This window comes from Haliotis cracherodii, unplaced genomic scaffold (assembly GCF_022045235.1).
Source record: "Haliotis cracherodii isolate W230 unplaced genomic scaffold, xgHalCrac1.p SCAF_8, whole genome shotgun sequence".
NCBI classification, from domain to species: domain Eukaryota; kingdom Metazoa; phylum Mollusca; class Gastropoda; order Lepetellida; family Haliotidae; genus Haliotis; species Haliotis cracherodii.
The window spans coordinates 17,038,032-17,055,279 of NW_027266341.1; the positions used below are offsets into that span (position 1 = coordinate 17,038,032).

A 17,248-nucleotide genomic window follows, 5' to 3' on the forward strand; every position below is an offset into this window, starting at 1 on the left:
TAAAAATGTATGTTTGGATTAATGGCATTTAAATGTACAGCTGTTGCATTGATTGTTAATAATACAAATGCCATCTCTGCATGTTGTCCAATTTCCTACCTAATATTGATTGATCCTGTATAATGTTTCATGTTTGTCACATAGTGCACATGTGTCATATTACTGGATACATGTTTGTGTGTTGTTTAAGGCTGCACTCAGCAATATGCTGCTGAGTGTGGCTTTGAAAAAGCAAACAAGACAAAACAAAGGGTGAATATGATTATGTGTAAGGCCCTTATGCAGTTGCTGTAAGAACCAGTAGGTGACAAATAAGTGACAATACCATCCTTAAACATGACACAAATATGTGAAAATGCCATCGTCAACATGACACAAATAAGTGACAAAGCCATCGTCAACAACGTAAAAGAGTGGCAATGCCATCAACATGGCATAAATGAGTGACAATGCCATCGTCGACATGGCATAAATGAGTGACAATGCCATCGTCAACATAACAGAAATAAGTGGCAATGCTATCGTCAACACGACATAAATGAGTCGCAATGCCACACGACATAAATTAGTGACAATACTATCGTCAACATAACATAAATGAGTCACAGTGCCATCGTCAACCCGACATAATGAGTGGCAATACTATCGTCAACATAACAAATGAGTAGCAATGCCATCGTCAACACGCCATAAATGAGTGGCAAAGAAAATAATGTCCTGATTATGATCCTTCAAATGAGACAATGCAATCGTGAACATGACTCAAATGAGTGAAATTGCTACCGTGACTTCTCGTGTGAGTGAGTTATTGTTCATCATTGCTTTGAATAATGTTTAAGTTTGAGGAGTGACAAAAGTCGGAGTCACGTGCGCATAGAAAAGAGATAATATACCCTAGCTATCAGCCTAAGTATTCTGTTCGACACAGATGTTTGGAACCCACAACACATTATGTTTTAGGACCTGTGAAGATCCGGGGTAGAATAGGTCTTCAGCAACCCATGATTGTCGTGAATAGCGATAATGCTTGTCGTAAGAGTCGACTAACGGGATCGGGTGGTCAGGCTCGCTGACTTGGTTGATGCATATCATCGTATCCCAGAGGGTGAATCGATGCACATGATGTCAATCACTCTATTATCTGGTCCAGACTCGATTGTTTACAGACCGCCGTCATATAGCTGGAACATTGCTGAGTGCGGCGTTAAACAACAAATAAAACAATACAAACATTATGTTTCAAAACTTACAAGCAATTCCAGTGAATGTATATCTTTGGGTCCTACCCGACGACAAACTATGGTAAATATCAAAAGGTCCCTACCTCTTTACTGGTGAAAAATGTTATAGCGTGGTAGTGAGTGGGTTACCTGACACCCTGAGCTGCAATTCAAACCATGCTGGTCGCACATCGACGTTTAACACGAGTCACACACCTCAGTTTAACACTTCGTTGAACGCTCACGCAACAGGTTTCATCCTGATTTCAGATAATGAATGTGATAGCGCCGACATGAAAGGCTTATTTCATAAAATACTAAACCTTTCATGCTTGGTAACAATATGTTTCACAAACCTGTAGCTTTACATTTTCGATTAAAATGATATGCTTACATGGATTCCGCAAATAACACACTGCATGTTTGTATTGATTTTTTTTCAAAATAAAACACCATATATAACACTTTACAGACGCTGTCACATCAGCTGATATTGTGTGGATGGTAGGACTACTCATTACAAGGCAAAGCTATGGTGTTCGTAGGACTGTTGTTGTTGCTCCTGCGGTCGTCCTCAGCGACGTTGATTTCGATAGAGGCAGAGACGTCTCGAGGTAAGCACGTCGTGCAAACCAAGGGATGAAGCCTCCAACGGCAAGTCCGTCTTGGTCAAGAAGGGGGATGTCTTGGCGTACAGATTTTGTCTCCTGCAATCCACCCAAGCCGTCTTGAAAGAGATCGTGTTTTCTAATGATGGTGCTCCAGACCATGTCTCGATCATCTTAGACCATGAAATCATCGGTTCCTTCACCTCCGAAGACAAGTCCGGTGGTGGTTCCTTGTGGAACGTCTTCAAAGGTTCTGGAAGAATTGGTGCAAGGCTCTTAGAAGGGGGTATTCACCATCTCAAAATGGTAAGGTCACAGAGGCTGACAAGTACGGCATTGAAATAGACAAGATATTGATTGAAATCGATGACCCTTTGGTGACGTCAAAATCAGCTGTTCTTAACTGTTCCTTGCCTTGTATCAGGGATACCCTGCCCCTCGTGAGCAACGCCGACCAATCTGTGACGGACGGATACATCTTACAGAAGAGCTACCCGACTCTTTGTGCTGAGGAGGACAACGTTGACATTCATCTGTTCCACGACAGCGTCAGCGAATACACCGTCACCGCCCACAAACCACAGTTGCTCACGTTTCAAAACCGGAGACATGAAGATACAAAGAATTGTCCGTTTCTTGAACCAGTTTACTGGAAATTTGATAACGTTATATTGGAAGACCTTCTCGCTTCGCCAAAGGTATCACCCAAAGCCACTCTTGCCACCAACGATGACTCTGCTAACGGCATCCAGACCCCATTCTCTTTTCATGTACTGTTCCGTCTGGCCGGAAGGACCAACGGTCATATTGACTCGGAGATCGGTTCTGTTTTGACTCTGAAACTAGACGGATTAGAGTCTACAGCTGATGTTACAATATTGTACAAAGAAAAGAAATCAGGGCTTCTTTTCAAAGAAACTTCTGTATCATTTTCATCCTCATCCCCATCTCACAAATGGACCATCGACGATTTCACGTGGTTTGAGAAGCAAGAAAATGAAATCGTCCTAAAGATTTTTACAAAACAGACAAGCGGCATCATCATTGATGACTTTCATTTGGAACGGCGTTACATGAGCCCAGATACACAGTTTGACATGTACAAGGATGAAGAGGTGGCCGTTGAGGGTGTTGACATCGATTTTTGGTGGCTAGCGCCCGACTCAATGCAAGTTACCATCTCCACGACTGGTCAAACTTTTGACAATGCCGACTACATGCGTATAGCCCTCCCAGTACCCTGGAACCAGACATGGAGCCAGGTGTTTGTCATGTATCAAGACGGCAATGTTCGCCTCCTTCCTCCAGTGCCCCCAGCGGCAGACTGGATCCCCTTCGGAACGTCCGTCATCGTTGGTCAAACTGTGTCCAGTGACTTCCGGCCCGTGGCTCCCATCGCATCCGTCGTCGTCAACCCTGACACGCTGGTTCTCGACGTGACGTACAGAGATGGCGGACAGGCTACCCTGAAAGTAAGCATTCGTGTCAGTAATGAAAACACTGGCTTCTTCGCTATTACATTGTTCTGAAGAAAGATTCTGCTGTAAGATTCGCATATTCATGGAGTACATAAACATATGTAGTTTCCATCATTTTCGGAAAGGTGAGATTTCAGGAATGAGGGAGTTAGTATATACTTACGTTGTGTGGTTGTTTTGGTTCATCTGTAAACAAGATCCATTAAGATGGATAATGTAGATCCCGTCAAAATAGGCTTATGGTTGTTGTATTTACGTGTAGTCAGATTATAAAGAAATGCATCACCGCTCATTGTAAATATACTGACGCGTCAATAAACAATAATCACACATTAACTCCATGTACGATCTTCCAACCTCTCGTAACCTCAGGCGCGATCGGATGGCCAAGCGGTTAAAGCGTTCGCTCTTCACGCCGAAAGCCCGGGTTTGATTCCCGACATGGGAACAATGTGTGAAGCCCATTTCCGGTGTCCCCCGCCGTGATATTGCTAGAATATTGCTAAAAGCGGCGTAAAACCATACTTACTCACTCTCGTAACCTCACCACCGGAGATGGATAACGAAGATCCTGTTTAAACAGAGCTATCCTTGACCTGCCACCTTTAACCCAATATTAGCAGCCTACGGTATTTATGTCAGGAATGCATCTTTTCTTAGCCAGGCAGCCAAGCTGAATTAACACACTGTGTACTCCGATTAAAAAGACCTATGAGTAATCAGTTGTTTTGTTTATTTTGTTCCCCGAAATTCATTCATTTATACAGTCCTTAATATGAGCCTTCGGTCAAAGTTCAGTTACAATTCAAACGAGATCTTTTCCAGAAATAAGAAAACGTACAACTGTATGGATAACAACTTTTGGTTAATTGCATAAGCGACGTGTCAGCGTACATTCTAACAACATTCTCATGCCGTCCCAGTCGTCAAAAGCCGGGGTGTAGATCGCTGTGCAGAGTTGCGTCCCTTGGGTGCGCCAGAAACATATGATCGAGGGTACTAATACCAGATTCGGTGTAATTATATCTCTAGATTTGTAAGCAACATACCAGTGCTGGTTGATTCACCAAATTGGTAAACGTCTAGGATATGCATCACTTCAGGTTTTCCTCCCACATCAAGCTGACACGCAGTGATAAAACTGAAGGACTCGCCCATTCTTTGTTTGTAGTGACATTCTAAGAAATGCGGCATTATTATTTTCTTGACCTGCTCTTAAGTGGACAATCCTCACCTCTTTGCCCTTCGAAAAAACTCAAGAAGTGTATCTAGACTTGCCCTAAGAAGAGGTACCCGGAATTAGTGATTTCCCAATTTGCTTTTCATTTCTTTCATCTGTATATTTCTCCTGTCCAACACTGGTTCGCTTTTCATTATTTAACAGGTGAACGTTCAAGTGGACCGGACAGAACTTCAGGTCAGCAACCTTCTGTTCAAGCAGAACACGACCGCGACTCCATTCGCTACCTTCCGCTCTATGTACGTGGACGCCGGTAACGACGACTCAGACAGCGTCATGACGGACAAGGAAGGACCACGGCACGTACTAGGGGACTGGGACAGGCTGTCGGGGACGTCGTTCCTAGTCTCCAGACGCTGTGAGTCGAGTCACCTGACTCAGAGTCCAGACATGCGTGTAGACATCAATAAAGTCTAGCCACGATGATCAGTCTGTCCCACCTATCCCGTCTAAGACTTGTTGTTTTATTCAAATTTCAATTTAGCTGAATTATTCCTGAAATTATTCGAAAACGTTTTGCCTCAGGGTTTACACACACACACACACACACACAAACAATTGTTGACTGGGTTGTTTGGCCCATCTTTGTATAGTACGTGTATGTCTTGAAGTAATGATAATTTTCTGTGTCTGAAAACATCCCACTGTCGCCCGAAGAATGGTTTTACTACATACTTCAGTGTGAAAGACTGTGTTTTCTGAAGTTGATAAAGTTATATTTTCATTGCATTGAACATAACCCGTGATATTTCACTGCAGTGAACATAAACATTTTGACGGAACTATTGTCATACAAGAGCTACATCCCCTTAAATTGTCTCCCTTTATCGCAAGTGTCTAGCCCGTACACAAACTGTTGAAGTCCTTTTTATGTTAGTTCCACATTGACAAGGCAAAATAATGACAGATGGTCATTTATGGACTTAATATCACTTCTTGCAGTTTATTGTTCTCTTGAAAATGGTTCGTCATAAACTGTAAAGTTCCCATTGAACTCGTCAATCAAGACTGTTTGCTTGGCAAAAGGACTTTTGTGTTACTTGACCAGCGTGTATTCTTTCGCTTCCAACAGCGGTCTCCTAGTTTTGAAGAATCTTTTTTGTTAAAGTTTATCTTGTATGTAATCATATGTAAATGTATGATAAAGAATTTTTGTAACCCTAAATATTTCTTTTATGCTTTTGTTTATATTGTTTAATATTTTGCAAACGCGAAACTACTTTTAAGTGGTAAACAGAAGGGGTGATGAACCGTCCCTGTGTGTTGTTAGGTAGTATAGGGAGAATCTATGTTTCCAGGTTTTACGTTTTTAATGAAATAACTTAATTTTCCGATAGACACCTAAACAAAAAGTATATAATAAATAGAATATTCCTTATGTATTGTGAAATATCATGTTTCTCTCATCGAGTGACAGGGGGAAGGGAGATATTTTCGCGAGTGGCGAACCCCTCCCTTCAACCCCGTCACTCAATGAGAGAAACATGATATTTCACTCGACGCATGCAATATCCTCTATACTGATTTCGACATTCGTTGGTCTCGAGAATACGGCTAGCACGACGACATACATTCGTTTTCCCGAGGATTTATTATATATTATAGACAATGTGAAAAATGATTCTTTTTGTGTCCTATTGATGATAAACTATTTTTTAGAGCATGAATACGCGACGTATTGACCCCGTTTTGAAAAAAATTTAAATAATATCACGGCCTGTCATCGTCCAAAGTGAAATAACCCGTAGACGTTTAGCCGTTCGATGAAATCCATTAACACGGGAACGTGATGACATATTTGAGATAAAGAGAACAGAGACTTTTAGATTCGAACATACGTCCATTATATCCTGTCACGAATAAGGGACGCAACTCTGCACATCGAGATGCAACGCGTAAGATGATTGGGATACCCGAAGACAAAACAGCTATTCAGGGTGGTTATTGGGCGCTCATTTCAAGCGTTCCTTAATCCTAACACGAAGCAGGCAAGACAGGTTTACCCCATTTTACAAACACCTGGTGTCATCACTGATATTCAGTTATCCATTTATGTAATTTTCACCGCTATTTTGTCTTTTAAGCCAAATGGAATTTATTTCGATAGATAATCGAATCATTCTCAGGCGATGACTTTGAGGTTTTATATATACAACATCGTGCCATTGTGCAGTCGGTGTTATTACACACATAAGTCCTATTTGGTAGTTGTAAGACTGGTGAGGAGTGCATAAACGGAAACTCACTGTATGTAGTCAGATGTGACTTTATAGATTCTTTCCCTGTGTATGGCTCAATGGCTTCCTTCTAGTCATACTGTTATAACGTTACAAAAATGCTAGTTCGTTGGAATATTTTATGTTTTGATGATGTTTTATTTCAAGCTACACGGGTCAGATTTACTGCATATATTTGGCTTACTAACACATGAGCCGATTATAACAGCCGTGGCTTACACGAATATATTATGTTTCTATACCATAACAACACGCAATCTTTCATTAAAGATCAATAGGATAATTTCGTCATAAAGAGAAACAAATTGCTGACCATTTCCTTTGATATTCAGAATAATGGTACCACACTTTGCATTCATAATTCCGTCGATAGTGCAGGCCACATAGTTATTATTATAATGTGTATATACTGACATTACACGCCATCAAAAGACACAATCCAACTGATTGAAAAAATAGACTCTGCAATTGTACTTTGAGAGTGTACTGTTTGCGTTGTACTTTTAGCAGGACCAGACGCCATCCCGACAGGTGGTCAAATACAAGAGCACACATCATCCTTACAGGTGGTCAAATACAACACCACACGCCATCCCAACAGATGATCAAACACAAGACCACACGCCATCCCAACAGGTGGTCAAATACAAGACCACACGCAATCCCAACAGGTGGTCAAATACAAGACCACACGCCATCCTCAAAGGTGGTCAAATACAGGACCACACGCCATCCTCACAGGTAGTCAAATACAAGACAACACACCATCCTCACAGGTGGACAAATACAAGACCACACGCCATCCCAACAGGTAATCAAATACAAGACCACACGCCATCAAAACAGGCGGTCAAACACAAGACCACACGCAATCAAAACAGGCGGTCAAACACAAGACCACACGCCATCCTCACAGGTAGTCAAATACAAGACCACACGCCATCCTCACAGGTGATTAAATACAAGACCACACGCCATCCCAACAGGTAGTCAAATACAAGACCAAACGCCATCCTCACGTGTAGTCAAATACAAGACCACACGCCATCCTCACAGGTGATCAAATACAAGACCACACGCCATCACCACAGGCGGTCAAATACAAGACCACACGCCATTCCAACAGGTAATCAAATACAAGACAACACGCCACCCTCACAGGTGGTCAAACACAAGACCACACGTCATCCCAACAGGTGATCAAACACAAGACCACACGCCATCCAAACAGTTGATCACACACAAAACCACACGTCATCCCAACAGGTGATCAAACACAAGACCACACGTCATCCCAGCAGGTGATCACACACAAGACCACACGTCATCCCAACAGGTGATCAAACACAAGACCACACGCCATCCCAACAGGTGATCAAACACAAGACCACACGTCATCCCAACAGGTGATCAAATACAAGACCACACGCCATCCCAACAGCTAGGTGATCAAATACAAGACCACACGTCATCCCAACACGTGATCAAACACAAGACCACACGTCATCCCAACAGGTGATCAAATACAAGACCACACGCCATCCCAACAGGTAATCAAATACAAGACAACACGCCATCCCAACAGGTGATCAAACACAAGACCACACGTCATCCCAACAGGTTATCAAACACAAAACCACATGTCATCCCAGCAGGTGATCAAATACAAGACCACACGTCATCCCAAAACGTGATCAAACACAAGACCACACGTCATCCCAACAGGTTATCAAATACAAGACCACACGCCATCCCAACAGGTGATCAAACACAAGACCACACGTCATCCCAACAGGTGATCAAATACAAGACCACACGCCATCTCAACAGGTGATCAAACACAAGACTACACGTCATCCCAACAGGCAATCAAACACAAGACCACACGTCATCCCAACAGGTGATCACGCACAAGACCACACGCCATCCCAACAGGTGATCAAACACAAGACCACACGTCATCCCAACAGGTTATCAAACACAAAACCACATGTCATCCCAGCAGGTGATCAAATACAAGACCACACGCCATCTCAACAGGTGATCAAATACAAGACCACACGTCATCCCAACACGTGATCAAACACAAGACCACACGTCATCCCAACAGGTTATCAAATACAAGACCACACGCCATCCCAACAGGTGATCAAACACAAGACCACACGTCATCCCAACAGGTGATCAAATACAAGACCACACGCCATCTCAACAGGTGATCAAACACAAGACTACACGTCATCCCAACAGGCAATCAAACACAAGACCACACGTCATCCCAACAGGTGATCAAATACAAGACCACACACCATCCCAACAGGTGATCAAACCCAAAACCACACATCTGGACAGGAACCTGATGACCGGTCAAGCATCACTGTGACACCCGCTACTACTTAGATATATATGATCTTTAGAAAGATGTTGGATGAGATATTTTTTCGTTAAAAGGGGTTATCTGTTCACTTAAGCTATCAGAAACGTATCGTTTCGTCTTACTTAGACTTAAACGCATTCTTTTAAAATATCCATTACTAAGCATGGTTGAGTCACAATTTACCCTGTAAGAAACTAGATATGTTATCTTTGTGTATAGAGTAAAACACAATATCACACTATAGTTCGTTACATTTGAGTGAGGGGCGGTCGGGTAGCCTAGTGGTTAAAGCGTTCGCTCGTCACGCAGAAGACCCGGGTTCGATTCCCGACATGGGGTACATTGTGTGAAGCCCATTTCTGGTGTCCCCCGCCATGATATTGCTGGAATATTACTAAAAGCGGCGTAAAACCATACTCACTCACTCACTACATTTGAGTGAACAGCTTGCGTGAATGTTGTTGACAGATATCGACGGTCTCTCCACAAGATACATGGAAATGAAAATGTTATCTGTGACTTGATCTTAATAATATAATTGATTTCCACATTTAACGCTCAACGTGCGATGTAAATCTGGCGTACATATGCCGTTCAACTTCGATAACAAACAAAATCTTCATGTCAGTCGCTAGCTGTTTTGAGGCCTCTATTTGCACTTAAGTGTACTACCCTTAGAGATATCTGTTAAATGCAGTGTACTGTGGTTAGCCAACGGAGGCTTTCAAACTGGTAGTTCTAATGCTAATATATATATATATATATATAGATTGAATGTAATATTCATAGTCTAAAGGACATAGCAGCGGGACATCGGCAAATGGGCTCTACCTCGACAGTTCTTATTTTTTCATGGTTACAAATGAATGAGTCGTTGGGTTGGGCTTAAGTACAGACGCTTTTATCTACGATATCAGTGCTAAGAGATGTGTAACTACACCCTACTAACAATGGCTAGGACACGTTTCATCTGGATATAAACGTGGAGAAAATAAGATGTAATATCAACCCTTGTAGTACACCTATGTGAGGGCGCTGCTAATGTCAACGATGTATGCGGCGTTTGTTACATTCTCGTTGCTGTCAGTAACGTCATCGGCGACGATGATGACGATTGAGGCAGAGACGTCACGGGGACATCACCCTACACACCATCGTGATGGAGCTTCGGGCTTGAAAGCTGTATACCTTCGAGAAGGTGACACACTGTCCTTTCCTTTCTGCTTGATGCAGCAAACTTATGTGACGGTAAAGTCAGTGGGTTATTCTAACGATGGTGACCTTGACGACATCAGCATATCTATAGGAAAAGTGTATCTAGGAAAATTCGCGTCTGTCGTGCAGTATGGAGGAGGTGCCTTCTGGAATAATTTCAGACCATCAGGACAAATCGGTGCTCCTGTTCTTCTCAACAGCGGCATGCATAGAATCCGACTGAAGGTGATGCGATCGGATACGTATGGTGTGGAGGTGGATAATGTGTTGGTAGATGTTGAAGATTCGTCAATTACATCTGACTCTCAGACATTTTCCTGTAAACTCCCATGCCAGCAGGAGAGCTACTTATTGAAGAGTCAGATGCTCGAGCAAGTTTCCGACGGATATGTGTTACAACGAAGCTACCCAACCCCCTGCGCCGAAGAGGATAACATAGATATTCCTGTCTTTCACAACACCGTGTCAGCATACACGGTCACAGCAATTTTACCATCATATCATTCCTTTCTGAATTCCAGGACGGAGGATACTTCCAACTGTCCATTCCTTCCACCAAACTACTGGTTGTTCCGAAATGTAGCCTTGGATCAGCTTCTTCATTCGACACGAATTGTGTCCAACGGTGCCACGTTTGGTCTCAACGACAGCGTGTCCGAGGGTATCAGCACACCTTTTCAGCTTGGTGTCGTCTTCAAGCTGAAGGGACGATCTCAAGGATATATTGATTCAGAAATTGGTTCGAGGATTGACCTAAGGCTGAATGGACTGAACAGCCCAGCGGACGTGTCGGTGTTTTACAAAGGAAGAGCCGATACCTTTATTAAAGAACCGATCGTGAAGTTTACTGCAGTGTCTCCTTATCACACGTGGAACATCAAAGACTTTACCTGGACGGAGAGTGGCGACAATGAGGTGATCTTAAAGATCTCCTCTTCTCAAAGTAGTGGCATCGTCGTTGAAGATTTCCAAATGGAGCGACGATACATGGGTCCGGATAAAATATTCAAAATGTTTGAGAACGATGAAATTATTATTGAAGGAATCGATATCGACTTCTGGTGGCGAGCGCCAGAGACTATGAACATCAAGCTGTCAACGACGGGTCAAACGTGGAATAAAGTTGATTATTTCCGGATATCCTACTCTGTGCCCTGGAACAATACGTGGAGCGAAGTGTTCGTGATGTACCAGGATGGGAATGTTCGCCTTCTCCCAATCGTTCCCCCAGCAGTGGACTGGATTCCTTTTGGAAGTTCTGTCATCATTGGTCAAACAAACGCTGAAGATTTCAGACCATCAGCGCCAATAAGGGCCGTTCTGATCAACCCCGAGACCTTGACATTTGACGTGACCTACATGGACGGTGGGAGAGCAACGTTAGAATTATCTTCCCTGGTTGAAAGGACGGAGCTTCACGTGAGTAACGCGCACTATGAGGGCGACACCACCAGTCACCCCTTTGCTACATTCCGCTCCATGCACGTCAGAGACGGCTTCGACGACGCCGACAGCGTCACGACAGACAAGGAGGGACCGAAGCACGTAATGGACGGTTGGAAAACGATGTCAGGGACGTCTTTCCTTCTCCACAGACGGTGTCAGTCGGACCATCTCTCACAAAGCCCTGATATAAGGCTGGACATTAACAGGGCGTGAACTATTCCACTAAGTGTTTAATCAGTGGCAACATGACATTAATGCTAGCCTCAAACCAGCTTTCGCACTCATAATGTTCATTCTTTATTGCAGTGAACATTATTAAAAAAGGCAGGAATGTACGTAACGTTGTTGCGGGCCTGTGTTTACCTTATACGAAAATACAGAGCTGGCTTTCCACATCGCAGCACGCGTGACTCTTGATATTCCCAATATCTTTATTACACATAACATTTGAAACTGTTCGTTCATACTCTTGTAAATTTTGTTACAATTTAGTAAACTCATGCCAATTATTCATGTTGCACTGATTTACACCGATGTTCATAATTATTGTCACCCTGAGATATATGCGTGTTAATATAGAGGTGATATAGAGGTTAATAACTTTGAGCTGGTTGACCACAAAGTCATGTGACTTCTTGTCTAACGAGCAGAGCTTTTTTTCAAAAGTATGAACATTATGTGTTAATAACTGGAAGTTCTGAAATGAAGGTACGTTAACGATTGTTGATTGTCATACATTAATATACAGATACAAATGGCTTTAAGCCATCTGAAATATTTAGGCTTTTATAAACATTAACTTTCCATTCACGTTTTCGACATATACTTTAATTTAAGAAATGACCGTTCATTATGTTGATATTTAGCAGGAAATAGTACACAATTTCATCTTACGTCATGGCAGTACTTCATGTTTATATTTTTTGTCATATAATACCCCTTGGAACTTGGAACTCGTACGATGCTTTGTCAATCGCCCCAATACTGGTACAAGTCTATTCACTGCCTCACTTTGGCATCTCCCCCCACAAGCTGACATGCTGTGATGTATCTGAAATACTGTCCAAAGGGTAACCTCCCAATTGTCAGACAGCCCATTTGTCAGACAGCATATACCAGGGATAAGTCAAGGTTCGTTAGTCAAGCAATAGTTCCCTGTTTACCTTTCATTAAAGCGGAACAGACCGGAAAACACACATTTTGTGGAATTTACAGGATAGGTTTATTATGTACTTTTAATCATCAAATCATAACAGATATCACACTTTATGACGTTTTCATTACATTATTGCAAAAGACAATAACATCTCCAGTGTGTGGTCTGGCCTCTGACATATGTTTTGCTGATGATACTTGTACTTATAAAACACAAGCAATGTAATGTTATGCATATGTACATAATTACTCCCTTTATGTTTCGTTTAAAACGTGTAACGTTCCATGCCCACACTGAATGAGTGAGTGAGTATGGTTTTACTCCGCTTTGAGCAATATTCCAGCAATATCGTCGGCGTGGCGCGCATACTTGGAATACAATACAGGACATGACTAATAGCATGTATATCGATCATGAATAAACGCTACTGAACTGAGTTTGAATATGAGCGAATTCTTTAACCACAAGGCTACCCCACCGCTTCTCTCGTCATAAGTGTACACATTCACAACACAGAGAGAGAGAGAGAGAGAGAGAGAGAGAGAGAGAGAGAGAGAGAGAGAGAGAGAGAGAGAGAGAGAGAGAGAGAGAGAGAGAGAGAGAGAGAGAGAGAGAGAGAGCGTTGCGCCGGGCCGCGTGCGTGGTATACACATAAGAGTTACCTCCCTTATTGGCTGACTGTGGTGCACAGTTTACAGTGACACACAATTGAGTTGAGTCTAACGCAGCTTTAAACAGTTTAAAGTTTATACAGATGTGTGAGGATAGCCCCAATTAAACCTTTACCATTTTGCTGTAACACTTTGGCTTTATGGTGCTGACAAACCAAGTATGCTAATCAGGGCCAATTGGAAATTCAAACACGTGATCTTAGGATTCCGGAAGATTCTGCGGCAGAAAAGGTCTTCAGCAACCCATACTTGCCGTAAAAGGTATTATTGTCGTAAAAGGCGACTAAAGGGATCGGGTGGTCAGACTCGCTGACTTGGTTGATACATGTCATCAATCCCAATTGCGTGGATCGATGCTCTTGATGTCAATCACTGGGTTGTCTGGTCCAGACTCGATTATTTTACAGACCGCCGTCATCTAGCTGGAATACTGCTGAGTGCGTCGATAAACAACAAACAAACAAATCATAGGATTCTTGCATACTAAGGGAGGCAACCTGGCAATGCCCAAATTCACACACATGCGGTCTGTTCATCTTCTTGTTTTCCCTTCATCTTCCTTGGTGTAAATTAATGACAGCAATGAAATACAAACCCTTCATCTGTATCCAGTTTCTTTATTTCAGTTGATGCCAAATAATTTCAGATTAGTTTCATTATTGAAATATATTCAAATGAAATATAAACATGAAATGACATGTAGATATTGAAAGCTAGAGGTGCTGGATGACATAAAAGGAAAGTTGACTGTTGGGAAGTTGAAGTCATCCTTCTTGTCATGCAGTCTTGTGGATAGTTCTAAAGGATATCATGCACGTAATGAGAGATCATTGGGCAAAACTATCACCACCTGTCAATCAAAAACATGAGCGGCCAATCAGGAAGTCGGAATTGATACAGAATCCGCCATTTTGTCCTACAACTTCAAACCTGTCGGACGTTGATCAAAGTGATAAATATTATTCAGGTCAATCTCTAGGACACTCCTTATTTAAATAAGATGTAAGTACAATATATATGTACACTGTAATCCTCCATCACATATAGGTCTAAACATCCATGCTGTTAGAAAACGTAAAAGATGGACGAACAAGAGCCTGAACGTTTGATCAATGAATCTATTCATACACGAAATTAGGACTGATTACCTTTGAACTGGTTTCTCACGGTGTGGAAAATATCAACACCCGCCGAATTGTTACATAACATGTTAATAGAAGTAAACCCATTAAAAAGAACCCGCTGGCGGTCGGGTAGCCTAGTGGTTAAAGCATTAGTTCGTCACGCCGAAGGCCCGGGTTCGATTCTCCACATGGGTACAATGTGTGAAGCCCATTTCTGGTGTCCCCCTGCTGTGATATTGCTGGAATATTGCTGAAAGCGGCGTAAAGCCATACCCACTCACTCAAACCCGCAGATGTGGATGACAGTGTCCTCTCTGATTGTTGCTGTTTTTTTCCTTCACGGAATCGTCACTGCATGATCATGTGTAATTAGTATTAGCATTGATATGTGTTTATCTCTTGTGCTTCCATTAAGATTGTTTTGTTAATGACACTGAATTGTTTCCGTTTCCGGGGTAGAAAAGGTCTTCAGCAACCCATGCTTGTCGTAAAAGGCGACTAACGAGATCGGGTTGTCAGGCTCGCTGACTTGGTTGATGCATGTCATCGATCCCAATTGCGTGGATCGATGCTCATGATGTCAATCACTGGATTGTCTGGTCCAGACTCGGTTATTTACAGACCGCCTTCATATAGCTGGAATACTGCTGAGTGCGGCGTTAAACAACAAACAAACATAGTTTCAGTAACCTCTCGGAGGTATGCATGTAGTATCACTTATACATGTTCATTTTCTTAAATTTGACCAACAACGTATCTATGAACCCTTCACATTTGCGCAACAGATTAACGATTGCGAACATTGTTTCTTGTAAGAATCTTTGCTTTCCAGTACTAATTACTCGTAACATTACCATCGAGATTGAGAACTGTCAACATCCTTCTTACTGAGAACGTGTGATAGGTATTTTCGAGGCGCTTCAACATATCTCACACTGTCAACATACCTTCCTTCCATTGTTCCTTCCTCTACACTGATGCTAATGTACCTGACTTACACTGCCATGTTGCCCTATGGACTGGTCGTCCAAGACTGTCTGGGACACTGGTCCCCCGGTGGGTTGGTCGTCCTAGCCAGTCGGGGAAACTCGTCGACCTGTGGGCTGGTCGTCCGAGACTGTCATGCCTGCTGGTCGCCCTGTGGGCTTGTCGTCCTAGCCAGTCGGGGAAACTCGTCGTCCTGTGGGCTTGTCGTCCTAGACTGTAGGAGACACTGGTCGCCCTGTGGGTTGGTCGTCCTAGCCAGTCGGGGAAACTCGTCGTCCTGTGGGCTTGTCGTCCTAGACTGTAGGAGACACTGGTCGCCCTGTGGGTTGGTCGTCCTAGCCAGTCGGGGAAACTCGTCGTCCTGTGGGCTGGTCGTCCGAGACTGTCATGCCTGCTGGTCGCCCTGTGGGTTGGTCGTCCTAGCCAGTCGGGGAAACTCGTCGTCCTGTGGGCTTGTCGTCCTAGCCAGTCGGGGAAACTCGTCGACCTGTGGGCTGGTCGTCCGAGACTGTCATGCCTGCTGGTCGCCCTGTGGGTTGGTCGTCCTAGCCAGTCGGGGAAACTCGTCGTCCTGTGGGCTTGTCGTCCTAGACTGTAGGAGACACTGGTCGCCCTGTGGGTTGGTCGTCCTGGACTTTCGGGGACACTGGTCGCCCCGTGGGCTTGTCGTTCTAGACCCTAGGGGACACTGGTCGCCCTATGGGCTTGTCGTTCGAGATTGTCGGGGACACTGGTCGCCCTTTGGGCTTGTCGTCCTAGACTGTAAGGGACACTGGTCGCCATGAGGGCTGGTCGTCCTAGCCAGTCGGGGAAACTGGTCGCCCTGTGGGTTGGTCGTCCTGGACTTTCGGGGACACTGGTCGCGATAGGGGCTGGTCGTCCTAGACTGTACGGGACACTGGTCGCCCAGTGGGCTTGTCGTCCGAGACTGTGGGGGACACTGGACGCCCTATGGGCTTGTCGTCCTGGACTTACGGGGACACTGGTCGCCTTGTGGGCTTGTCGTTCTAGACTGTAGACTGTCTACCGGGGATACGGGTGGCGCTACAACTCGCTATTCAGTCACAGCCTCGGTTCGAATCCCAGATTCACATTAATATCCTTGCACATATCATACTTCAATTCAACAGGTAAATGTTGTCAGTTGTCAGTAAACTGGTATGTAAGTTTATTGATCGACTGTTTTCAGGACCAAACCATTTCTGCCTCTTGATGCCCATTTTCACGGAGACAGCCTCCATGGTCTAGTAGATAGAGCGTCTGACCGGAGAGCGTCAAGAGACGGAACAGATGGTATTTGTCTCCTTGCCTGGCATTAAGAATACAAAACAAGAAATGGTCGGCTCTAAGTAATTATACTGTGTCTGAGTTGGGTATCCTTGTTTAACTACGACATGGTATCTCATTAATACGGACAGATACACGCGCGCGCACGCACAGACACACACACACACACACACACACACACACACACACACGCACGCACGCA

At 43.6% G+C, this 17,248-nt stretch overlaps 1 protein-coding gene and 1 pseudogene across 1 annotated transcript; both read left to right on the forward strand.

Annotated features, from left to right (window-relative positions):
• Positions 1-1,729: 1,729 nt before the first annotated feature.
• Positions 1,730-4,963, forward strand: LOC139450262 (uncharacterized; annotated as a pseudogene).
• A 5,073-nt stretch (positions 4,964-10,036) lies between these two features.
• On the forward strand, positions 10,037-13,408 carry LOC139449741 (uncharacterized). Its single transcript, XM_071231261.1, has one exon. The coding sequence runs from the start codon at positions 10,202-10,204 to the stop codon at positions 12,032-12,034; it is 1,833 nt and encodes a 610-aa protein (XP_071087362.1). The 5' UTR covers positions 10,037-10,201; the 3' UTR covers positions 12,035-13,408.
• The last annotated feature ends 3,840 nt before the right edge of the window (positions 13,409-17,248 follow it).